At 36.4% G+C, this 22,314-nt stretch overlaps 1 protein-coding gene across 2 annotated transcripts in view; it reads right to left on the reverse strand.

Moving 5' to 3' along the window:
- The window catches only part of BAZ1A (bromodomain adjacent to zinc finger domain 1A), a 97,625-nt gene that overhangs the window by 40,724 nt on the left and 34,587 nt on the right, over positions 1-22,314 (reverse strand). For both annotated transcript variants that reach the window (XM_046008212.1, XM_046008211.1), the window contains 6 exons: positions 17,935-18,078; positions 8,205-8,306; positions 5,410-5,497; positions 2,079-2,213; positions 1,195-1,294; positions 335-501 (listed from right to left, as the gene is read on the reverse strand). In XM_046008212.1, coding sequence (XP_045864168.1) covers positions 335-501; positions 1,195-1,294; positions 2,079-2,213; positions 5,410-5,497; positions 8,205-8,306; positions 17,935-18,078 — 736 coding nt within the window. The remainder of the gene's footprint in view (positions 1-334; positions 502-1,194; positions 1,295-2,078; positions 2,214-5,409; positions 5,498-8,204; positions 8,307-17,934; positions 18,079-22,314) is intronic.

Raw genomic sequence — 22,314 nt, forward strand, 5'->3', positions numbered from 1 at the left:
CCAATTATATATTTTACAAGTTTTATGCGTATCATCTTCCCTAAATTTAGAAGTCTAAATAATGAAGAAAATCAACTTCAGAATTGTACTTAAGAGGCTTTGGGGTATAAAGACAGGTATGTGTACACACACACACACACACACACATGCTGAACCTTAAATTATTAAATTTTCCAAAGCAAAAGGGAGATAAAGCAATAACTGTTTTTCAGCAGTCTATGCACAACTAGAAATACGAATCAAAGTGTAAAAGCATTTGAAAATTAACCATGAATTTAAGTATGTAAAACCCACTACTTATTATATAAAGAGCATAGCTAATATAGTTGAATACCTTTTCTCTTTCTATTTTAAGTCTCTCTTTTTCCTCTTTTTTCTTCAGTCTCTCCTCTTCAACAATTTTCTTTAATTCTTCCCTCTTTTTCTCTTTATCTTCCTTTTCTTTTTTCTTTGCTTCTAGGGCATCTGCTTTTTCTCTTTTTAATTTAGCCTTTTCAAAAGCTGTGGATAAGGTCAAAGTTAGAAGTGTTCACAGACAGAAAACATTTTTTAAAGTAACAAAATAATCCCTAAAATAATTTATGGTTAAATGTGATCTGTAGAGGCTCACGGGGGTTGTAAATTGCTGGAGGGAGACAGCAGGTGATTAAAATGGGAAGGCAAGTTGGCTGGGTTTAAGACAAACTACTGCACTGGGACAAACCTGTACCTGCCTTTCAAAGCCCTGCTACTACTCCAAGTGTGGTCCTAAGATCAGCAGCAAAATATCACCTTGTTAGAAATGCAGAATCTCTTCTCCCACCCATACCTACTAATTTAGAATCTTCATAAGATTCCCAAATGATTCATTTGTATAGTCAAATCTGGAATGCAATGTTTTATAAAGCTGTGTGAATCAAGCAAATGGCCCCAAAGAGTCTGTAAGCCATAGAAACTCCAACATGTGCGTAATTTAGCATTAGGTTGGTTTTATAGGGGATATGCTATACCTTGAGATACTGTTTTAAGAGATGAACACAGGTCTCATTTATCATAAAAATCTACAGATACTTGAGGGGAGAAAACTATTTATGCTTAAAAAAAAAACAACAAAAACAAATAAAAGGAATATACCATTTCAGAAACACCCCTCACCAAGCATAGAGAAATATTCTTTCCTATACAAACAGTTTTTGGAGAGAATGTTAAACTCACCCAGTGACTTCATTTCTTCTTGTTTCAAAAGTTTGTCTCTTTCTTTAGTAGCTTTGTTCCTATAACCTGCAATAGTCTGTTTATTAGCAACGCTGTCCTCCTAAAAAAACAAACCAAGAAACTAAAGTTGTAGACCACCAAAACTTTTACAAATCGATGGTCTGGCCTTGTTCTTACAGTAATAAAAATTTTAAACTCTCATCAAGTATACTTTATACTACAGTAAGATTTTATTCTAAGCATAACTGAACTTTTAATAACTTTATTCAGTAGCAGAGAGAATATGAGTTAGTTCTATAGCTCTACAAATTAGTACAAAAACCTCCCAGGAAAAACAACCAGTGATTTACAAGAAGAGCCTTAAAAATATCCATTAGAAAAAAAAAATTTTTCCATGGTACCTTATAAACAAAATGGTGTAAACATCAAATGTGAAAGAGGCGTATGTCAAAAGCATTCTATGGCCAATGTCAAATAAAGTCAGAAGATTTTTTTACTGTACTTCTTGGGAGAATAATGGCCTGTAACCTGCGTAGTAGGATATTTTTATTATCTTTTATCTTTTAAATGCTCTTTATGTTTCAGTTCCATAATTTATCTCTGTATTTCTCCTGCTTTACATTTCAGTAACTGCTTATATGCTTGCTTCCACTTTGGTATAAAATCCCTGTGGCATTAAAGTTATGCCTAATTCACACTTGAAACTACTGCAAGTCTCTTTGCTAAGTAGTTATCAACATAGAGTACACACATTGTATACAAAGGAATGTGCCCCTTACTATGGCTACGTGCAGGAGGGGAGCCAAGGGGAGCCAAACACCATTCTTGATTTTGAACAGTTTTATTAAGAGCTACAATGTAGTTTTCATCTATTCTCTACTCACCTGACTAATAGATACTCGCTTGGGAGGTCTCCCTCTTCTTCTGCTAGTAGGACTAAAGATAAATGTGGGTGGATCATCAGGGAAGAAATAAGAAAAATCTTGTTCTGCTATTTTATATGTTGCAAGAGATGATGCCTTCATTAAAAAAAAAAGACACAGGGTACAGTAATAACACCATTAGGAAACCATATATAGATTGAAAATGTCTAAAATGTCATATGACTGCTATTAAAGACTAGCCCAAAAACATCAGATTTTCATGTGTTAATATACAGTAATAAACTTTTAAAAATTTTCTCTCCCATATGTTTTTTTAATTTTTAATTTTTTAAAAAAGATTTTATTTATTTATGAGAGAGAGAGAGAGAGAGGGAGAGAGAGAGAACAAGCAGGGGAGTGGCAGGCAGAGGGAGAGGGAGATGCAGGCTCCCCCCTGGAGCAGGGATTCCCCCCCACCATGAGGGACTCAACTCCAGGACCGTGGGATTGTGACCTGAGCCAAAGGTAGCCGTCTAACTAACGGATTCACCCAGATGCCCCTGTTTTTTGTTTGGTGTTTTTTTAGTTTCAGGGGTAGAATTTACTGATCTATTAGTTGCAGATAACACCCAGTACTCATTACCTCAAATGCCCTCCATCATTCCATCACCCAATTACCCCAACCAACTCTCCCTCCCCTCTCCTCCAGCAACCCTGTTTGTTTCCAAGAGTTAAGAGTCTCTTATGATTTGCCTCCCTGTTTTCATCTTATTTTACTTTTCCTTCCCTTCCCCTAGGTTCACCTGTTTTGTTTCTTAAATTCCACATGTGAGTGAAATCATGTATTTGTCTTTCTCTGACTGACTGACTTCACTTAGCATAAATACCCTTTAGTTTCATCCACATTGTTGCAAATGGCAAGATTTCATTCTTTTTGATGGTCGAGTAGTATTTCAGTGTGTGTGTGTGTGCATGCACGCAAAAATTCTTTATCCAGTAATACACACTTTAGCTGGTTTACTTAATCTGTCATTAATCAGCTTTACCAGAAAGAAAACTACAATTCAAAGGGTTTTCCCCCCATAAAATATGCAAGAATCCTGCAAACGTTTCCTAAATTCTAAAACTATTTCAAAATTATGTTTATATAATAATCTCTTTTGGATTGCATTGATTTTGACTTATTTTGTATGGAATTTTCTTTGTAAATAAATAATCCATATATTTAACATTACAAGTCCACTGTATTAGCCCAATTAATTTTTCTCAACCATTTCCTAAGTGCTGAACATTTAGATTTTCCCTCCAATTGGAGGTGATAAAGACTTTTTAACTTAAAGACTTTATGTATCAAATTTTAAAGTTGATCTGGCAAAAAGGAGAAATGCTGATAAATTCTTAAGTTTCAATTCAGCTTTAAGTTCAGAGAAGTCAACCTTTTTCTTTTCTTTTTTTTAACCAGAAGTTGTGCAGTTTTAGGATAACTGCTAAATCCAAAAGTTTCAAAACTTGTTCACCTTTCATCCATGTCCAACTCTAAACTTTTTATTTTTGGTCTAATAGCCAAGATTATCATTCTTTCTCTCCAAAAAAATCGAACACGCCCTTCATAGAAGTATCTTTCAGAAAATGTAAAAGAAAATAATGATAATAAATATTTAGGGGCACCTGGGTGGCTCAGTCAGTTAAGCATCTGCCTTTGGCTCAGGTCACGATCCCACGGTCCTGGAGTCGAGTCCCTCATGGTGGGGGGGAATCCCTGCTCCGGGGGGAGCCTGCATCTCCCTTTCCCTCTGCCTGCCACTCCCCTGCTTGTTCTCTCTCTCTCCCTCTCTCATCAGGCTCCCTGCTCAGTGGGGAGCCTGTTTCTCCCTCTCCCTCTGCCTACTTGTGCCCTCTCTCTCTCTTTCTCTGTGTCAAATAAATAAATAAAATCTTTTAAAAAATTTAATTTTGGGGGCGCCTGGGTGGCTCAGTGGGTTAAATCCTCTGCCTTCGGCTCAGGTCATGATCCCAGGGTCCTGGAATCGAGCCCCACATCAGGCTCTCTGCTCGGGAGGGGGCCTGCTTTCTCCTCTCTCTCTGCCTGCCTCTCTGCCTACTTGAGATCTCTGTCAAATAAATAAATAAAATCTTTAAAAAAATTTAATTTTTTTAACACTTCAACTGGGAATTAAATTTTCTGTGTAATAATTATAATCATGGTAGAACATAACTTTTAACATTTAAAACTCAATCAGTTCTAGGCATCATAATAAATCAAGAATCTATTAAGATTTTGTATCAAAGTCTATTAAGATGGTTGTTGACTATCCCACATAAATAACTCCTGAATATATAGAATTGCCCTTTAAAAATATGAATATAAAACATATGGTGGTTTCTTCTCAAATATATATGCTTTAAAAAGGCCAAAATAGGCTTTCATACATCAATTGCCAATGTTCCTTATTCATACACACATAACACAATAAACAAATACATCTGTGTTCTTGAGCACTCCTAACAGTGGACTATGCTCACATTGGGTATTAAACTTTGTTGTTTTGGGGTTTGTGAGCAAGTACACTAGACTAACCACTAATAACTTTCGTTATACTGTAAGAGAAAACTGTGTACTGTCGCTTTAATTTTCATTCATTTATTATTTTTTAAAGATTTTGTTTTTTTATCCGTCAGAAGGAGAGAGATTGAGAGCACAAGCATATAGTAGCTGATTTTTGACACATGCATACATCTCTCTACCCATTTTACTGCTTTTTTACTTAGTATTTCTTACTCAGTATTTCTTCCAATATGAGTTAAATATATCTCAGTTAAAAAAACTAGTCCCAGTTTTACCATTTAACTTTTTATTTACTTTACAATGTGAGGCTTCTAAACTTGATTTTCCCCCTCTTAATGATAATGAATAAAATAATCCATCTACTTAGTATTGGTCTCTGATGTTCTCTTTATTATGTGAACTGTTTTCCTATCTAGTAGGATTTATTTTAGCATTGTTCTTTGAATTTATTTTTGTGAGACAGGATCCCACTTAGAAATACATAGTTGTTCCCTTCCCCTATAACATTTTCTTTTTCCAAGTTTTCCATCTATTATTCTTAGCTGTCTTGGTTGATCTTTTTTACAAGGGGAAAAAAAGTGCAGTACCTGAGCCATCTAGCAATTCTAGCAATTGCAAAAATAGTATTTAATAAATAGAGAGAAAATTACTAAAAACTGGCTCCAGATAAAAAGAGCACTATTTTCAACCACTTTGAAATAACATTTCTGCAATGTTTCAACTTTATAACACAACCCATTTCTCTTTTTTCTTCCTTCCAATAAATAATTTCACTGTTCTGATTACCTTAATTTTAATGACTCCATCTTGTGGTTCACAGTGTTGCTTCAGAAAAAGCTTTAATTTATCACGAGAAAATAAGTGTTTTCTCCGGCTACCAGGGAAAGAGGAGGAAAAAGAGTAAAGTGTTAATATCAAAGAATTCAGTTTGAACTTCATAAGCTCTGTAAATCCATAACCTCTATTTCAAGCTTAGGAAAAGAAGGATATTTCATTTTCCAATAGCATTTATGTAGAAGTTATGAGAAACTTTATACAGAAGTATTTACGTAGAATGTTAAAAGATTAACGAGTGGATCTATTATAAATGTCTATTATGAACATAGTATATGCATTTGTTGCAGAAGAACCACTTAGAAACCAAGTAAACCTCAAGGAAAATATACTACAGAGTAAACCTAATTTTAGAAAATTTGATGATCATTCTTACAAATATCACTGTTGAAATTCTTTAAAAAATTAAAATCACTGGACTACAAGATTTCGTGTAACACTAAGTAGGTCAATATTCGAATGGATATTGTGAACATTCTTGAATATAGGTTGCTTCAAATTTTAAAATATTTCGTATTAAACTTCATATGGCAGCCAACAAATTCATGGGATTAAAATGAAAGAGAATCAGAATTAAGATTCCAAAAACATGCTATTTTTGATTTTCCCTTGCCCCCAAACTCAAAAACCACCACCACAATGGTAACAAACACCACCAAAACCAAATAAAAACAAATAAAAAAATCCACCAAAATACCCAAGTATTTCTAGAAAAGTTCTGGAAAGAAAGTAAATGTTTTAACTGAATTCTATGTATTTCTTTCAAGAAAAAGCCAACTTAAAGGCTTCTAAGAGTGAATAAACAATATAGGATTTTTAAAGTACTAGTCTCCTCAAAAATGTGTATTCTTTTCTTATAGAAAGGACTATATGAGAGAAAGGATTGGCTTACTGTGCGTACTTACTGACTTACTGTGCTATCCCAGTTTCTTAATAATAAGAAGGTTAATTATCTCTTGACTATTGAATAAATACACTAGTGCTCAAGAATTGTATTGTCCTACATGGCACTTACTAGCCTACTTAAAAAAAAATAGTTAAAAACAAGCGTGAATAATCTATGAGCGTTATTTTGGGAATACTATTTTTCGGCATATAATAAAATGCAGAATACTCCAGAGATCTTTTTTCAATTTTTATAAAAAAGGTTTTTACTTATTTATTTATTGTCAGAGGGAGAGAGAGAATGTGCACACAAGCAGGGAGAGAGGCAGGCAGAGGGAGAAAAGCAGGCTCCTCACTGGACAAGGAGGAGCCCAATGCAGGACTCAATCCCTGGATCATGACCTGAGTGAAGGCACACGCCCAACCGACTGAGCCAGCCAGGTGTTCCCACTCCAGAGATCTTAATTAATGATGTACCCCCAAAACCCAACCAAACAAACACTACACTCATCTCCTTATAGAAAGTAATATATCTGACTCAGGATTCATAACACTTAGATTTTCACTTTTCTTTGGACTCATATGAGTATATATGAGGCAAGAGGTATATGAGAATAAGTGAAACCTTTTTTTTTTTTTTTTAAGATTTTTATTTATTTATTTGAGCAAGAAAGCACACATGCACAAGCAGGAGGAATAGCAGGCAGAGGAAAGAGAGGGAGAAGTAGGCTCCCTGCTGAGCAGAGAGCCGGATGAGGAGCTGGATCCCAGGACCCTGGGATCATGAACTGAGCTGGAGACCCATGTGTAACTGACTAAGCCACCCAAGCATCCCAAGTAAAATCATTTTACATCAAATGAAATGTAGGATTGACTACTAGGTAGCAAGCTAATCAATGGCTGATAGTGTCAATTTACTTTCAGATGACTAAGGGCCTAACCTCAGCAGACAATAGGGATTTGTCCTAAAAATAGATCTGTGTCACCTAAAGTCAGTTCCTTGAAATATTAACCACTAATTATCCCTCTTTTATTTATTTAATTTTTTAAAAAAGATTTTATTTATTTACTTAGAGGGAGCACATGTGCAAGCAGCGGGAGGGACAGAGGGAAAGAGATAGAGAATCCCAAGCAGACTCCACACTGAGCACTGAGCCTGACTTGGGGTTCAATCTCATGACTCTGAGATCATGACTTGAGCTGAAATCAAGAGTCAGATGCTTAACTGACCGCACCACCCAAATGTCTCTCAAACAGGAGTTTTTAAGGATACTAATTTGCTATTATTAACTTGAAGGAATGGAAGAGACTGATCAGATGTTTGTGTCTAATAAATAAAATATTACAAATGTGACATATTTCTAAGTACCATTCAGACTTCTCAGCATTGAAAACTGAGTTCTCTCATGAGAAGTACCTCACAAATAGGATCCTTCATAATTTTTTAGACTGAAGACTCTCTGGGGTTAGTTACAAAGGGCTCATGGAGTCCATTAAGATTCACTTTATCAGTCTTTAAGTGTACATTTATTTTAAAAAGGGAAACAATCACAGGCAACACTGTTCTATAGCGAATCTTTTTTTTTATTTATTTTTTATTTTTTTAAGATTTTTTTTTATTTATTTGACAGAGAGAGAGATCACAAATAGGCAGAGAGGCAGGCAGAGAGAGAGGAGGAAGCAGGCTCCCTGCGGAGCAGAGAGCCCGATGCGGGGCTCGATCCCAGGACCCTGAGATCATGACCTGAGCCGAAGGCAGCGGCTTAATCCACTGAGCCACCCAGGCGCCCCATCTATAGCGAATCTTAATTGAACATGGTTATTCTATTTTTAACCAGCATGGATGAGATACTGAGTTTTACCTGATTTGTGTTGCTTTAACAATAGCACACTCATACAATTCTTTTTTAGTGGGTTGCACCTTATACTTGAATAATAAGGGATCGACTGCATCTTTTTTCTTCCTAAAAAAGAACAAAGTATAAATCAGTTAAAAATTTGTTTGAAAATCTGAGATTTTAAATAGAAATACAGTTTCTAAGAACACTGTAACAGAATCTAATGCATTTTTAGTTTAACTAGGATTTTATAAGTTACTGACATCCCTCACCATTCTATTAGCCAAAATAGTACAAAGCACTATTTTATGTTAGGTATGTATTTTAATCATTCAATAAATTTTCCTATGAAGAAATCAACTAAAGATGAAAAAGCACAAAGTACCCAGTTCAGGTAAGATAAATATTTTTTTTAAGATTTTATTTATTTGTTTGAGACAGAGACAGTGAGAGAGAGCATGAGAAGGTCAGAGGGAGAAGCAGACTCCTTGCTGAGCAGAGAGCCCAATGCAAGACTTAATCCCGGCATTCCGGGATCAGGACCTGAGCCCAAGGCAGTCGCTCAACCAACTGAGCCACCCAGGCGCCTTAGGTAAGATAAATTTGTAAGCAAACAAATAGCTTTGGGATTTGCTTTTAAGCTTTTTTCTTAATAGCTATGTAAAGCAAGAGCAAAAGTGGTGATAATACAGTTTACCCTGTTTTAAGAATTGGCAGAGGGTATACATTTAATCCTTGTCTCCACCAACTTCTCGTCTTTCCTTTGAGGATGCATTCATCTATCTGTCCAATAAATACTTAAGAGTGTATTATGTGCCCCAAACTAAACAATAAAGATTAAATAGTGAACAAAAAAGAAATACTGGGGACACAGAGGCAAGTGAAGAAACAAAAATCTGCAGCAGGGTAGGTGGTAAGCTATGAAAGGAATTCAGCGCTGCAGGGTGGAGGTACTCTCTGTTATATACGGACAGCCCTGATCAACTGACCGGATAGGCCTGATAAGAAGTTAACATTTAAGCAGAGATCTGAAAGAAAAGAGTGAACCGCTCAGGAGAAACTCTTGGGAAAATGAGTTTACAGAAGAGAGAAAAGAGTGTGCAAAGGCCCTTAGGTGGAAGTAGTCCTGGTTTTCACAAGAAGAATAAAAAAGTAGAATAAAAGAAGATCCAGTTAGAGAGGATGCAGAAGGGCCAGATTACAGGCCAATAATAAGGGTTTTGGATTTCACTCTGAAAAGACGCTAGAGGATACTGAATAATGGGGAGATAATGACTTAACTTACACTTCAGAAAGATTACCCTGGCTGCCAGACTGTGGGGCAAGTGTGCAAACAGGGACATTCTTTAGAAAGCTAGTGCAATGAACCAAGTGAGAACTGATGGCAATTACAGACCAGGGTGGTCGTGGTGGCAGTAGAAGACAAGTGGTTGGATTTTTGAAAAGCTGCCTCTGTGAATGCAAGTACATATATAACAGGGATGTGAGTATGGGTGACTGAGATGAAAATGATAGGAAAGGATAATAAAGGAAGCATTTAGCAATGAGGGTCAGATATAGCCAAAGTGTTATAAATATAGTACACACAAGGTGGGGGGAGGGGAGAGACTCAGCACAGCAGGGATGCACGAGACAATCACACAAATAAAACTGATATATTCACCTTTAACTGCATTAAAGTTCCAGTTGGAGAACAAAAGATTTTTACATTGAGACCCAGTATACAAAGGAAATATATTTAATCATTCAACCTGACTATATGGAATGCAGTCTAATATTTTCTATTCTGTTAAAATTCATTATTAAAGTAATTTCACAACCTACACAAAGCTATATAACCCGCAGTTTGAAAAGCACTGTCCCAAAAGAACAGATCAAAGAGAGAAGTCAAAGTGTTCAGAGAGTAATATTGATGTGAGTTTCCGATAAAGGAACTTCTTGGAATGAAGAGAGGGTGGAAAAAAAGGATCTTAATGAATCAGCAGCAGTTGTTCAAGAACAGACTTGATTTTTTATCTTGATATCATTTTTTGAATTAGTGCTAGCTTAGCAATTAATCACTACCATTTTATACATATAAGGGATTGATCAAGAATAATATAGATTGCACTTAAAAGATTACTGCCAGGAGCAGTATATAATTATATTTTAAGTCACAGTTATAATCCATAAATATATTTATTTTACTACATATTATTTGTTTATAGAAAACTTGTTTGGACTTTATCTTAATGGATTTAAGGCTATAAAAATGTGATTTTTTGTGTATATAAAAATTATTTTTTTCTTGCTATATCATGAAATTCATTTCTTTTTTTTAAAGATTTTTATTTATTTGACATACAAAGATCACAAGTAGGCAGAGAGGCAGGCAGAGAGAGAGGGGGAGAAGGGGAAGTAGTCTCTCTGCTGAGCAGAGAGCTCTATCCCAGGACCCTGAGATCATGACCTGAGCGGAAAGCAGAGGCTTTAACCCACTGATCCACCCAGGCGCCCCATGAAATTAATTTCTGAAGATAAAACATAACAGAACTAAAATCATTTTTTTCAATCAGTGAAAATATTCTTTTTTTTTTTTTAAAGATTTTATTTATTTATTTGACAGAGAGATCACAAGTAGGCAGAGAGGTAGGCAGAGAGAGAGAGAGAGAGGGAAGCAGGCTCCCTGCTGAGCAGAGAGCCCGATGCGGGACTCGATCCCAGGACCCCGAGATCATGACCTGAGCCGAAGGCAGCGGCTTAACCCACTGAGCCACCCAGGCGCGCAATCAGTGAAAATATTCTTACGGGAGTTTTGCTATAACTCTTACACAAAATTCTATGTAGAATAAAATCATAACTGGATTATTTCTAAGGAAGTACAGTTGTTGGAAACCAACAGAAACTGCTTATCATATGGATTCACCTATAAGACAGGAATTAAAAGATAATACTAAAAATAAACCCCATTTTAACAATTTTTCTCCCTTGCTTCCTAAAGCCTAGGCCTAAAGAGCTGGAATACTAAATTGAATGTAGTGATCTTAGCCATGACTGTAACTAAGAGACTGATTTTATTAGCAACAAGTACAGATCTATTACTAGCTCTACACTGGCACATTAACACCAAATATTATATTTATAGAAATTAGATCACATTCCAATGATTTATTTACAAAACTTTATCACCAATTTATTTTATAAATATACCATATTTCAATATGCCTAGTTATATGTATTTTTTAGGGGGGAGGGGTAGAGGCAGAGGGAGAAACTCCTAAGCAGGCAGGCTCTATTGTGGGACTCAGTCTCACAACCCCGAGGATCATGACCTGAGCCAAAATCAAGCATCAGACATTTAACTGACTAAGCCCACCCAGGTGCCCCAATACACCTAGTTACATAAATGTTATATATATAACATATGTATATTATGTATTATATATAATTTTAGTTCTACTTTTATTTTCTTATAAAGGGAATTGTTTTTGTTGCTATCCCATGGACAATATTTGACACTAAAAAGGCAGTTAAAATTTTTTTCTATAGCAATACAACAGAAATGACAAAAGATCAAATAATTAAGCTCTCAGCACTAACGGGGGTTACTTATGGTGGTGTTTTGTTTGTGTTAATTTTTGGAATTTAAAATGCTAACCTGACCTCATACATAAAAATTTCATATATGAACTACAATTATTTTTATTTTATTGTATAAAATAAGTGAGTAATTCTAAATAAAAAGTATTCCTTATTATACAATCTACACAAAGTATCCTAGTGGTACAAAAATTAGCCTCATTTCATTCTCAAGTATCTTTAGGGGCTGCCTGGGTGGCTCAGTTGGTTAAGCATCTGGCTCTTGGTTTCAGCTCAGGTCTATCTTGTGGTTATGGGACTGAGCCCCACTTCGGGCTCTGCGCTCAGAGTAGAATCTGCTTCAGAGTCTCTCTTCCTCTCCCTCCCACTTGTGCTTGCTCACTCCCTCTCAAATAAAAATTTTTAAAAAGCATATTTAGATTGGTATATCAAAGGCTCTGTCATAAATCCCATGGTAAACAGTGAGATAGGAGAAAATGACTTCATATTTTTACTCTGAACTAAGCTCTGCCAAGATACTGGAAAGTTCTGCAAGAATGAGAAGATGAGATTCAGATTGGTCTAAAATGTCCAAGGCTGCTACGTCCATGATTTTGTCCATGGCTCTGTGGTAAGAGAAAGAACTTTCTTGTAGTCTCTTTCGCAAACTTAGTTTAAGAAACACATGTTTAAGATGTTAATATCCATCCTTAAGATAAATAAGTGACCTGCTTCCTAAAACCTTGACTGCTGCCCACCAACAAAAACTGACCCACAAAGGTAAATGCGTAGTTACTGCTTAGTCCGGTCAGATTCTGCAGTCAGTGCCCAGACTGACAAGTAAGCTAATAATACGTTGTCCTGAGGGAATACACCTTTATAAAAAGTCAAGCCTTTAACTTCTTGCTTTTACTGATGTAAAACTGACTTTGAAAAAAATAATCAATATGCTCCCCCAAATGTATCAAAATACTCTATTTTAAAAATTCTGATGGCCAGAATATATAAAGAATTCTTACAACTGAACAAAAAGACAATCATATAAACTCAAGCATCTATCAACAGATGAATGGATAAACAAAATGTAGTATATACATACAATGGAATGTACAGCAATAAAAAGCAATGATTAGAAAAATTAGCCTCGGGGTGCCTGGGTGGCTCAGTGGGTTAAAGCCTCTGCCTTCAGCTCCGGTCATGATCCCAGGGTCCTGGGATCGAGCCCCATATCAGGCTCTCTGCTCAGCAAGGAGCCTGCTTCTCCCTTTCTCTCTCTCTCTGCCTGCCTCTTTGCCTGCTCTGTGATCTCAGTCTGTCAAATAAATAAACAAAATCTTAAAAAAAAAAAAAGAAAAATTAGCCTCATCTCTTTCTAAAGTATATTTAAGACAGGTGTATCAAAAACTCTATTATAAATCTCAACATACTACGACATGGCTGTACCTTGGAAAATAGTATTAAATGAAATAAGCAACACACAAAAGGACAAACGCAGTATGATTCCACTTATATGAAATATTTAGAATACGTAAATTCACAGAGACAGAAAGCAGATTAGAGGTTACCAGGTGACGGAGGGGGGAAAAGGGAATGTACCATTATTACCTAATGGGTATAGAGTTTCTGTGTGGGGTAAAGAAAAGGTTTTGGGAATAGTGGTGATAGTGGTATGACACTGTGAATGCAATTAATACCATTGAATTATACACTTAAAATGGCTAAAACAGAAAATATTATATATATTTTAACCCCCCCCCCGGAATGCTGGTGACCATTTTGAGCACCTAGGCTTAATTCTAAATATGCCGCCTTAGTATGTTTCACCAATATTTTTAACTAAGTGATGTGGAAACATTTTTTAACTCTGAACTTCCATTTCTCCTCAGTGATAAAAGAACAGGATCACCTACCCTTATAGAATGGTTCTGAGGAATAAAATAAATAAGAAAACAGATGTGGGTGCTGTTATACAGCTCAAGTAATGGAAAATGCCCAATAAATAACTGTTCCATTCTCATCCCTTCAACCCACCTACTGAAATGTAAGAAACTCCAGATTATGTTTTGTTGTCAGGGAGCAACCTAGAAGAAGTAAATTTCTTACTTGCTTAGGTCATAGAATTGATAGAAATAACAGAACAAAGGCCCAAAGATGATTATGTTTCACTCTTCCTGGTATATTAAAATACATGGGCATTTTATGATGTTGATGTATAGTGAAGGCTCAGATTCTTTTAGAATCACAAACAGGTTAAAATACCTATGAATAAAGTAATTAATTAGCTTACTCACTTTTTCTGTACCAAGTATACGCATGGAATAAGGCACAAGCTATTTAGGCAGGAAATTATGGTCAAACTAAATAATACTCTGTGATAAGCTTGTTATACGTGGCAGAAGTAGAACTGATGGGAATAAAGCCATATATGACAAGTAAAATATTTACTATTACTAATGGGGATTATGAATTAATTTGCTTTGTACTCAAGGTACCAAATTAGCTACAAACTATGCATGTACCTCATATTCAAAAAAGGAAGAGAAAGGACATTAATGAGCTGAATAATGGAGTGCTGAACCTGGGTCTAGACATTCCTCATCCTAAAGCACCTCACAGCATCTATAAGAATTAGAAAAATTAGGTTAAAAGTTACTACAAAATAGGGGTGTTTGGGTGGTTCAGTAGGTTTAGCGTCTATAGGTTCAGGTCATGATCTTAGGGTCCTGGGGTAGAGCCCCTGTACTGAGCTCCCTGCTTCTCCCTCTTTCTGCCCCTCCCTCTGCTTGTGCTTTCTTGCTTAAGCTCTCTCAAATAAATAAAATCTTAAAAAAAAGTTACTATAAAATAGCCTTAACTGATAAATCGTTTAAAATGAAAAAATTTAATGCTTACCATATTTAAACATCAATTTAAATAATGTCTTTTATATACAAATCTTTATTTAACTCTTCAAGACTCATATATAATTAACTCTATTTAAGGGCTATAATCTTTCATACACTCCAAACAAAACACATGAACTACTGTCAGGGCTGCTAAAGGACATACATTAACTTCCATAATACTCAATAATTTTGCATCATAAACTCTATATTCAATGAGGGATGCAAAATCTCTTTTTTGTCCTTAATAAAGTAGCAACTCAAGAAAAAAATGAGATGCATCAAAAGACTTAATACATAGAACCATGTCATGCTTCAGTCACTCACCTAAAAATTGTTTTTTCTGTCAGGCAGAATATATACTAGCTAGATGGTCTTGTTCAACACCAATTAATATTATTAAAGCTCAGGTTCTTCTTGTTTAACAAGGATAACAACACTCTTCCAGGAGTGACTGATATGCATATAAAGAACTTAGCACAGTGCCTGGACAGTAAATGCTCAAATGCTAGTTATAGATACAGTAAGTTCAAGTCAGATAAAACAAGAAGCTGAATTGAGTACAGAACTTGGTAGTTACTAATATTTCAGATGCAAAGGAGATAAAGGAAGTAGTTAAGAGTGGCCTCAGGGAGTTCATATCCACAATATATAAAAAACTGATACAATTCAACACCAAAAAACCCCCAAATAATCCAATTAAAAATGGGTAGAAGACCTGACTAGAAATTTTCCAAAGAACACAGACACACAGATGGCAAACACATGTTAAAAAACACTCAAGGCGGGGGTGCCTGGGTGACTCAGCGGTTTAAGCCTCTGCCTTTGGCTCAGGTCATGGTCTCAAGGTCCTGGGATTGAGCCCCGCATTGGGCTCTCTGCTCAGGAGGGAGCCTGTTTCCCCCTCTGTCTCTCTGCCTACTTGTGATCTCTGTCAAATAAATAAATAAAATCTTAAAAAAAAAAAACAACACACTCAGGGGGTACCTAGGCCTCTAACTCTTGATCTTGGCTCAGGTCATGACTTCATAGGTTGTGGGATCAAGCCCCGAATCAGGCTCCCTGCTTTGCAGGGCATCTGCTTGAGGTTCTTGCCCATGTCTCTCTTTGTCCCTCCCCCGACTCATGCATGCGCATGCTCTCTAAAAGTAAATAAATAATTCTTTTAAAAAGAATGCTCAACTACTGGAGCACCTGGGTGGCTCAGCTTGTTAAGCGCCTAACTCTTGATCTCAGCTCAGACCTTGATCTCAGGGTAATGAGTTCAAGCCCCACGACGGGCTCCACACTGGACATGGAGCCTACTTAAAAAAAAAAATGCTCCATATCACTATTAATCAGGGAAATGCAAATCAAAACCTTGCACCTGTCAGGATGGCAACAATCAAAAAGATAAAAAAACAAGTGTTGGTGAGGATGTGAAGAAAAAAGAACCCTTGTGTAGTACTGATAGGAATGTTAACTGGTATAGCCACTGTGGAAAACGGTATGGAAGTTTCTCAAAAAATTAAAAACAGAGATACCATATGATCTAAAAATCCCTGTGTTGGATATCTACCCAAAGAAAACAAAAACATAAATTAAATAAGATATATGCACCCCACCCCTATGTTTATTGCAGCATTATTTACAATCGCCAAGATATAGGAGCAATCCAAGTGTCCATCAATAGCAAGTCAATTTACTCAACTGAATGAGTAAAGACACACATACATACATATACAATGGAATATTAGGTAGCCATAAAAAGGATGAGATCTTGCCATTTGTGACAACATGGGTGAGACAAACACCATATGATTTCACTTATATGTGGAACCTAAAAAACAAGTGAACAAATAAACAAAAAGGAGAATCAGACCTAAGTATGGAGAGCAGATTGATGGTCAACGGAGGGGAGAGGGGTGAGGGATGGGCACAATGGGTGAAGGGGAGTGGAGGATACAGCCTTCCGGTTATGGAATGAATTAAGTAACAGAAATGCAAAGGCACAGCATAGGGAATATAGTTAATTGAATTATAATAGCATTGTAGGGTGACAGATGGTAGCTATACTTGTGGTGAGCATAAGTACAGAGAGAGATACTGAATCACTATGTCACATAGCTTAAGTACAGAGAGATATTGAATCACTATGTCTTCTTTTTTTTTTTAAAGTAAGCTTTATGCCCAACGTGGGGCTTGAACTCATTACCCTGAGATCAAGGGTCAATCGTATGCTCTACCGACTGAACCAGCCAGGAAACCTGAAACTAATGTAGCACTGTGTGCCAACTATGCTCCCCGCCACACACCAAAAAAAAAAAAAAAAAAGCAGCCTCAGGTTAGGTTTCTTATTAGAACAGAGGAGGGAGTGGAGCTAAAGAACATAAGAAGACTTTTTTTTCTGGATATATTTTAATTTTTAAAAAATTATTATTTTTTTTTATTATGTTAGTCACCATATAGTACATCATTAGTTTCTGATATAGTGTTCCATGATTCATTGTTTGTGTATAACACTGCTATGACCTAGCAACTCTATTTATCCCAAAGATACAGAGGTAGTGGAAAGAAGGGCCATATGTACCCCAATGTCCACAGCAGCAATGTCCACAATAGCCAAATTGAGAAAAGAGCTGAGATGCCCTTCAACAGATGAATGGATAAAGACGTGGTCCATATACACAATGGAATATTACTCAGCCATTAGAAAGGATAAATACCCAACTTTTCATCAACATGGATGGGATTGGAGATTATGCTGAGTGAAATAAGTCAAGCAGAGGAAGTCAATTACTATATGGTTTCACTTACTTGTGGAACATACAGAATAGCATTTAAGAAGACTTTCCATCAGTTGAAGACGTAGCTGGGATTTTAAATTTACTTGCGGACAATGCCAATCTATATTTGCCTGTGTGATTTTTTGTCCAGGAACACTCAGCTGACCCAGGCTGTCAAATAACCAATTTCCATATGCACCATAAAGTGACTAGGTATAATAATTAAAGTACAGAAAGAATTTTCCCAAGAAAACCAAATTGGAATGTGTACGTGTAACTGAATGAGGCAAACCTCAATTATTCCTAAGCAGCTGACTAGCGTTAACTAGGTACTTTCAATTTTGCAAATTCTAACACATGTTGTTGAATCACATCACTTGGATGGATTTTACACTGTACGCTTACAAAGGAAAAAGGGAAGGATTAAAGAGAAAATTGCACTTGATCTTAGTCAAAAGGCCGAGAAGCGATTTAAGGAGAAAATTGTATCAATAGGGTATCATTAGCCAATCTGATAATACATTTTAAAAATTAATAAAAATCACTTACCCATTTTGAAAAGAACTGTTTTGTGTTTCTGAATCATCACTATCACTGATGATAATAGTTTCTCCATCGACACTGCTGATGTGTCCGTTAGCAAAGCCATTTTGATGTGATGGAGGGAGGACTTCCAAAATCCTACACTGTAACCTGAAAGAAAAGGATACATTAAGGATAATTTATTAATTATTAATTATTTATTAATTAAGGATAAATTATTTGATATTTTATAATCAAACATTTCAGAACAATCTAATTATTCTGAACAACTGAAAAGATATTTCGTTTTGTAGAAACTATGACTCACTGATGTAACCAAGTTAATAGAAAATCCGTAACATCCAATTTAAGCAAAGGTTAGCTACAGTTTAAAATAATACGAAGGTCAATTTATCAAAATTCTTAGCAATTATATTCTTTTTTTTTAAAAGATTTTATTTTATTATTTATTTGTCAGAGGCAGAGAGAGAGGGAGAGAAATGGAGAGAGGCAGGCAGGAAGAGGGAGAAGCAGGCTTCCTGCTGACCAAGGTGCCTGATATGGAACTCAATCTCAGAATCCTGGGGCGGGGGGAGGGGGGTGGGAATCATGCCCTGAGCTGAAGGCAGATGCTCAACTCACTGAACCACCCAGGTGTCCCAGCAAGTATATACTTAACTAAAGTTACTGCTTAGAAAATAAAATACTGCATAATATGTCATTATACAGACTGGATCTTCAGTTTTTCAAAGCACCCAACATTTTAAATTCTGAAATTCTCCTGATCATAACCTTTTTTATTCTCACCATAGCTTTTGTTGGCATTTCTGATCCCTATAAAACTTCCTATTCACTAGTTCTATTGCCTCTATTTTTTTTACTAACATAATATATTACTGGTTTCAGAGGTACAGGTCTGTGATTCATCAGTGTTATATCACATCCAATGCTCATTACATCACATTCCCTCCTTAATAACCATCACGAGTTATCCTTCCCTCCATCCTCTCCCCTCCAGCAACCCTTAGTTTGTTTCCTGTAGTTAAAAGTCTCTTATGGCTTGTCTCCCTCTCTGGTTTCCTCTTATTTTATTTTTTCCTCTTTCTCTATGATCCTGTTTTTGTTTCTTAAATTCCCCACATCAGGGAGACCATATGATAACTGCCTTTCTCTGACTGACTTATTTTGTTTCGTATAATACTCTCTAGTTCCATGTTGGTACAAATGGCAAGATTTCTTTCTTTTTTGATGGCTGCATAATATTCCATTGTGATATATACACCCCATCTTCTTTTTTTTTAACACCCCATCTTCTTTATCCATTCATCCATCAATGGACATCTGGGCTCTTTCCATAGTTTGGCTATTGTGAACATTGTTGCTATATACACTGGGGTGCAGGTGCCCCTTCAGATCACTACATTTGTATCTTTGGGGTAAATACCCAATAGTATAATTGCTGGGTCATAGGGTAACTCTACTTTCAACTTTTTGGGTAGCCTCCATACTGTTTTCCAGAGTGGCTGCACCAGCTTGCATTCCCACTAATAGTGTAGGAGGGTTCCCCTTTCTCCACATCCTCGCCAGCATCTGTGGTTTCCAGACTTGTTAATTTTAGCCACTCTGACTGGTGTGAGGTGATATCTCATTGTGGTTTTGATTTGTATTTCCCTGATGCCAAGTGATGTGGAGCACTTTTTCATGTGTCTGTTGGCCATCTGGATGTCTTCTTTGGAGAAATATCTGTTCATGTCTTCTGCCCATTTCTTTATTGCCTCTATTTTGAATTCCTTAACCTTTGCCCACTCTATCTGGATTTTATGGGCTGCAATTCCAGACATATTCACAACTGAAATATTTCTCAATCCCATTTTTACTATGCCAATTTGCAACCAATAATGAAAATGTAGTATATCCATACAATGGAATATTATTCAGCACAAAAATTAAAATGAAGTATAGATGAACTTTGAACACATTATGCTAAATGAAAGAAACCAGACATATAAGGCCACATAGTGTATGACTCCATTTATAGGGAATATTCAGTAAAGGCAAATGCATAGACAAAAAGTAGATAAGTGGTTGCCAAGATCTTGGGGGCAGGAAAGGGAAAAGTGTGAGAGAAAACAACTTAGGCAATCCAAGGGGAGGTTTTATTATTAAGAATATCTTAAGTACATATATACCTACACTTACCAATGGGGTAAACCCCTTTTCTGAGAAAAAGTGGTTCAAGATTAGACAATTTGCTCACTATCATTCATTTGGTCATCCTACAAACCATAAACAAGCTTTGATATATTGTGGGCATTCATAAACTGTCCATCTAGTCACCACCACCATTCTCCTAGGAACTTCATTCTTCCTTTACCCCACCTCCCTCTACACGGCTACTAAGTAGAGCTGTCATGGTCCCACAAAGTCCTGGCCAGAGTTAGTTGATACTGGGTGGGCACCTTTTTGCTGAGCCAATAAATTTTTCCCAAGATTTTATTTATGTATTTATTTTAAAGATTTATTTACTTTTAGAGAGAGGGAGAGTGAGTGAGAGCACATGTGCACAAGGTGGGGTACGCAGGGAGAGAGGAGAGAGAGAATCTCAAGCAGACTCCCCACTGAGCATGATGTCCAACATGGTACTTGATCTCACAACCCATGAGATCATGACCTGAGCCAAAATCAAGAGACAGACACTTAACCAACTAAGCCACTCACGAATCTCATTCTTTTCCAAGATTTTAAAATTTGGAATCTAGAAAGCAAAGATCAGTCCCTTTCCCATCATGGAATTTATAAGATATAAAGTTCTGGTGCTGTTGGAGGCCATGTTTCCTGCCATGAAAAGCAGGTAATTGTGCAGTGAGAAGATGAAGCCAGGACGCCTGGGTGGCTCAGTCATTAGCCGTCTGCCTTCGGCTGGGGTCATGATCCCAGGGTTCTGGGACTGAGCCTCACACTGGGCTCCTAGTTCAGTGGGAAGCCTGTTTCTCCCTCACCCACTCCCCCCTGCTTGTGTTCCCTCTCTCTGTCAAATAAATAAATAAAATCTTAAAAAAAAAAAAAGATGAAGCCAACAAGAGAGGAAAGATGCCAAAGGTACTAAAGGCAATCAATTCTCTTATTTCTGTTTTCCTCAGACTTAAGCTGTGCTTTGCTTATCTAAGGTTTAGCTATTTAATCTTTCCTTTGATTCAATAAACTGATAACTGACTCTTTGCCCCTGTTTTTTAAAATTAATTTTTGTCACTTAGAGCCAAAATAAAGAGAATCATACAATTCCAGAAAGACCAACAGTATATTCAGAGTGGACTCATTTTGGGAAGCTGGTGGTTTTTTGTTTTTTTTTTGACAGAGAGATCACAAGTAGGCAGAGCAGCATGCCGGGGTGGGGGTGGGGGGGCGGGGAAGCAGGCTCCTCGCTGGGCAGAGAGCCCAATGTGGGGCTTAATATCAGGACCCTGAGGTCATGACCATAGCTGAGGGCAGAGGCTTAGCCCACTGAGCCACCCAGGTGCCCCGGAAAGCTGGTGAATTTTTATAATATAATAGCACATATTTTCAGTAGTGTACATTTTATTATGTGCTCATTAATTCTCCATTAGAAGAACATCTTTAGTATACCCTAAAATATCTAATAGTGCTGTTAGGCACAGAGAAAACCAGGACCAGGGATTTCCTGCTAGGAAATTTTTGCATCATTCCCAAATTGAAGAAATAATCAGTTTTACAGCACCCCAAAGTTTAAGAATCCTCAAAATGTAAACTATGTCGGTGAATCCAGCCCTCAAATCATCTCTCTTTGCTCATTTTCCCTCATTCTGAGTGTTATATAGGTTCAATTAAAAGTATCATATGTGACTCCTTTATAACTTGCTCTTAAAGAAGTGAGAACAAATGGAGAGGACTCAAATTACTAAAATGAGAAGTAAAGTGGGGGACATTACTAGTGATTTTACCAAAACTAAAAAAAGACTATAAGAAAAGATTATGGACAATTACTTATGCTGACAAATTGGATAGCTTAGACAAAATGGACAAATTCTTGAAAATACACAAACTATCAAAACTGACCCAGGAAGAAATAGAAAATTTGAATAGATTTATAAGTAGTAAGAAGACTGAATTAGTAATCAAAAACTTTCCAAAAAAGAAAGGCCCAGGACCAGATAGCTTCTTGGCAAATTCTATTAAACATTCAAAGAATTAATATCAACTCTTAAAATCTTCCAAAAAACTGAGGAGGATATAACACTTCTTAACTTATTTTATAATACCAACATTACCCTGATACACAAACCAGAAAAAGACATGGCAGAACATATAAAGAACACTTATTAACTCAACAAAAAAGAACCTGATTAAAAAATAGGCAAAGGACCAAATAGATACAAATGGCAATAAGCA

Source organism: Meles meles, chromosome 6, assembly GCF_922984935.1.
Source record: "Meles meles chromosome 6, mMelMel3.1 paternal haplotype, whole genome shotgun sequence".
NCBI lineage: Eukaryota > Metazoa > Chordata > Mammalia > Carnivora > Mustelidae > Meles > Meles meles.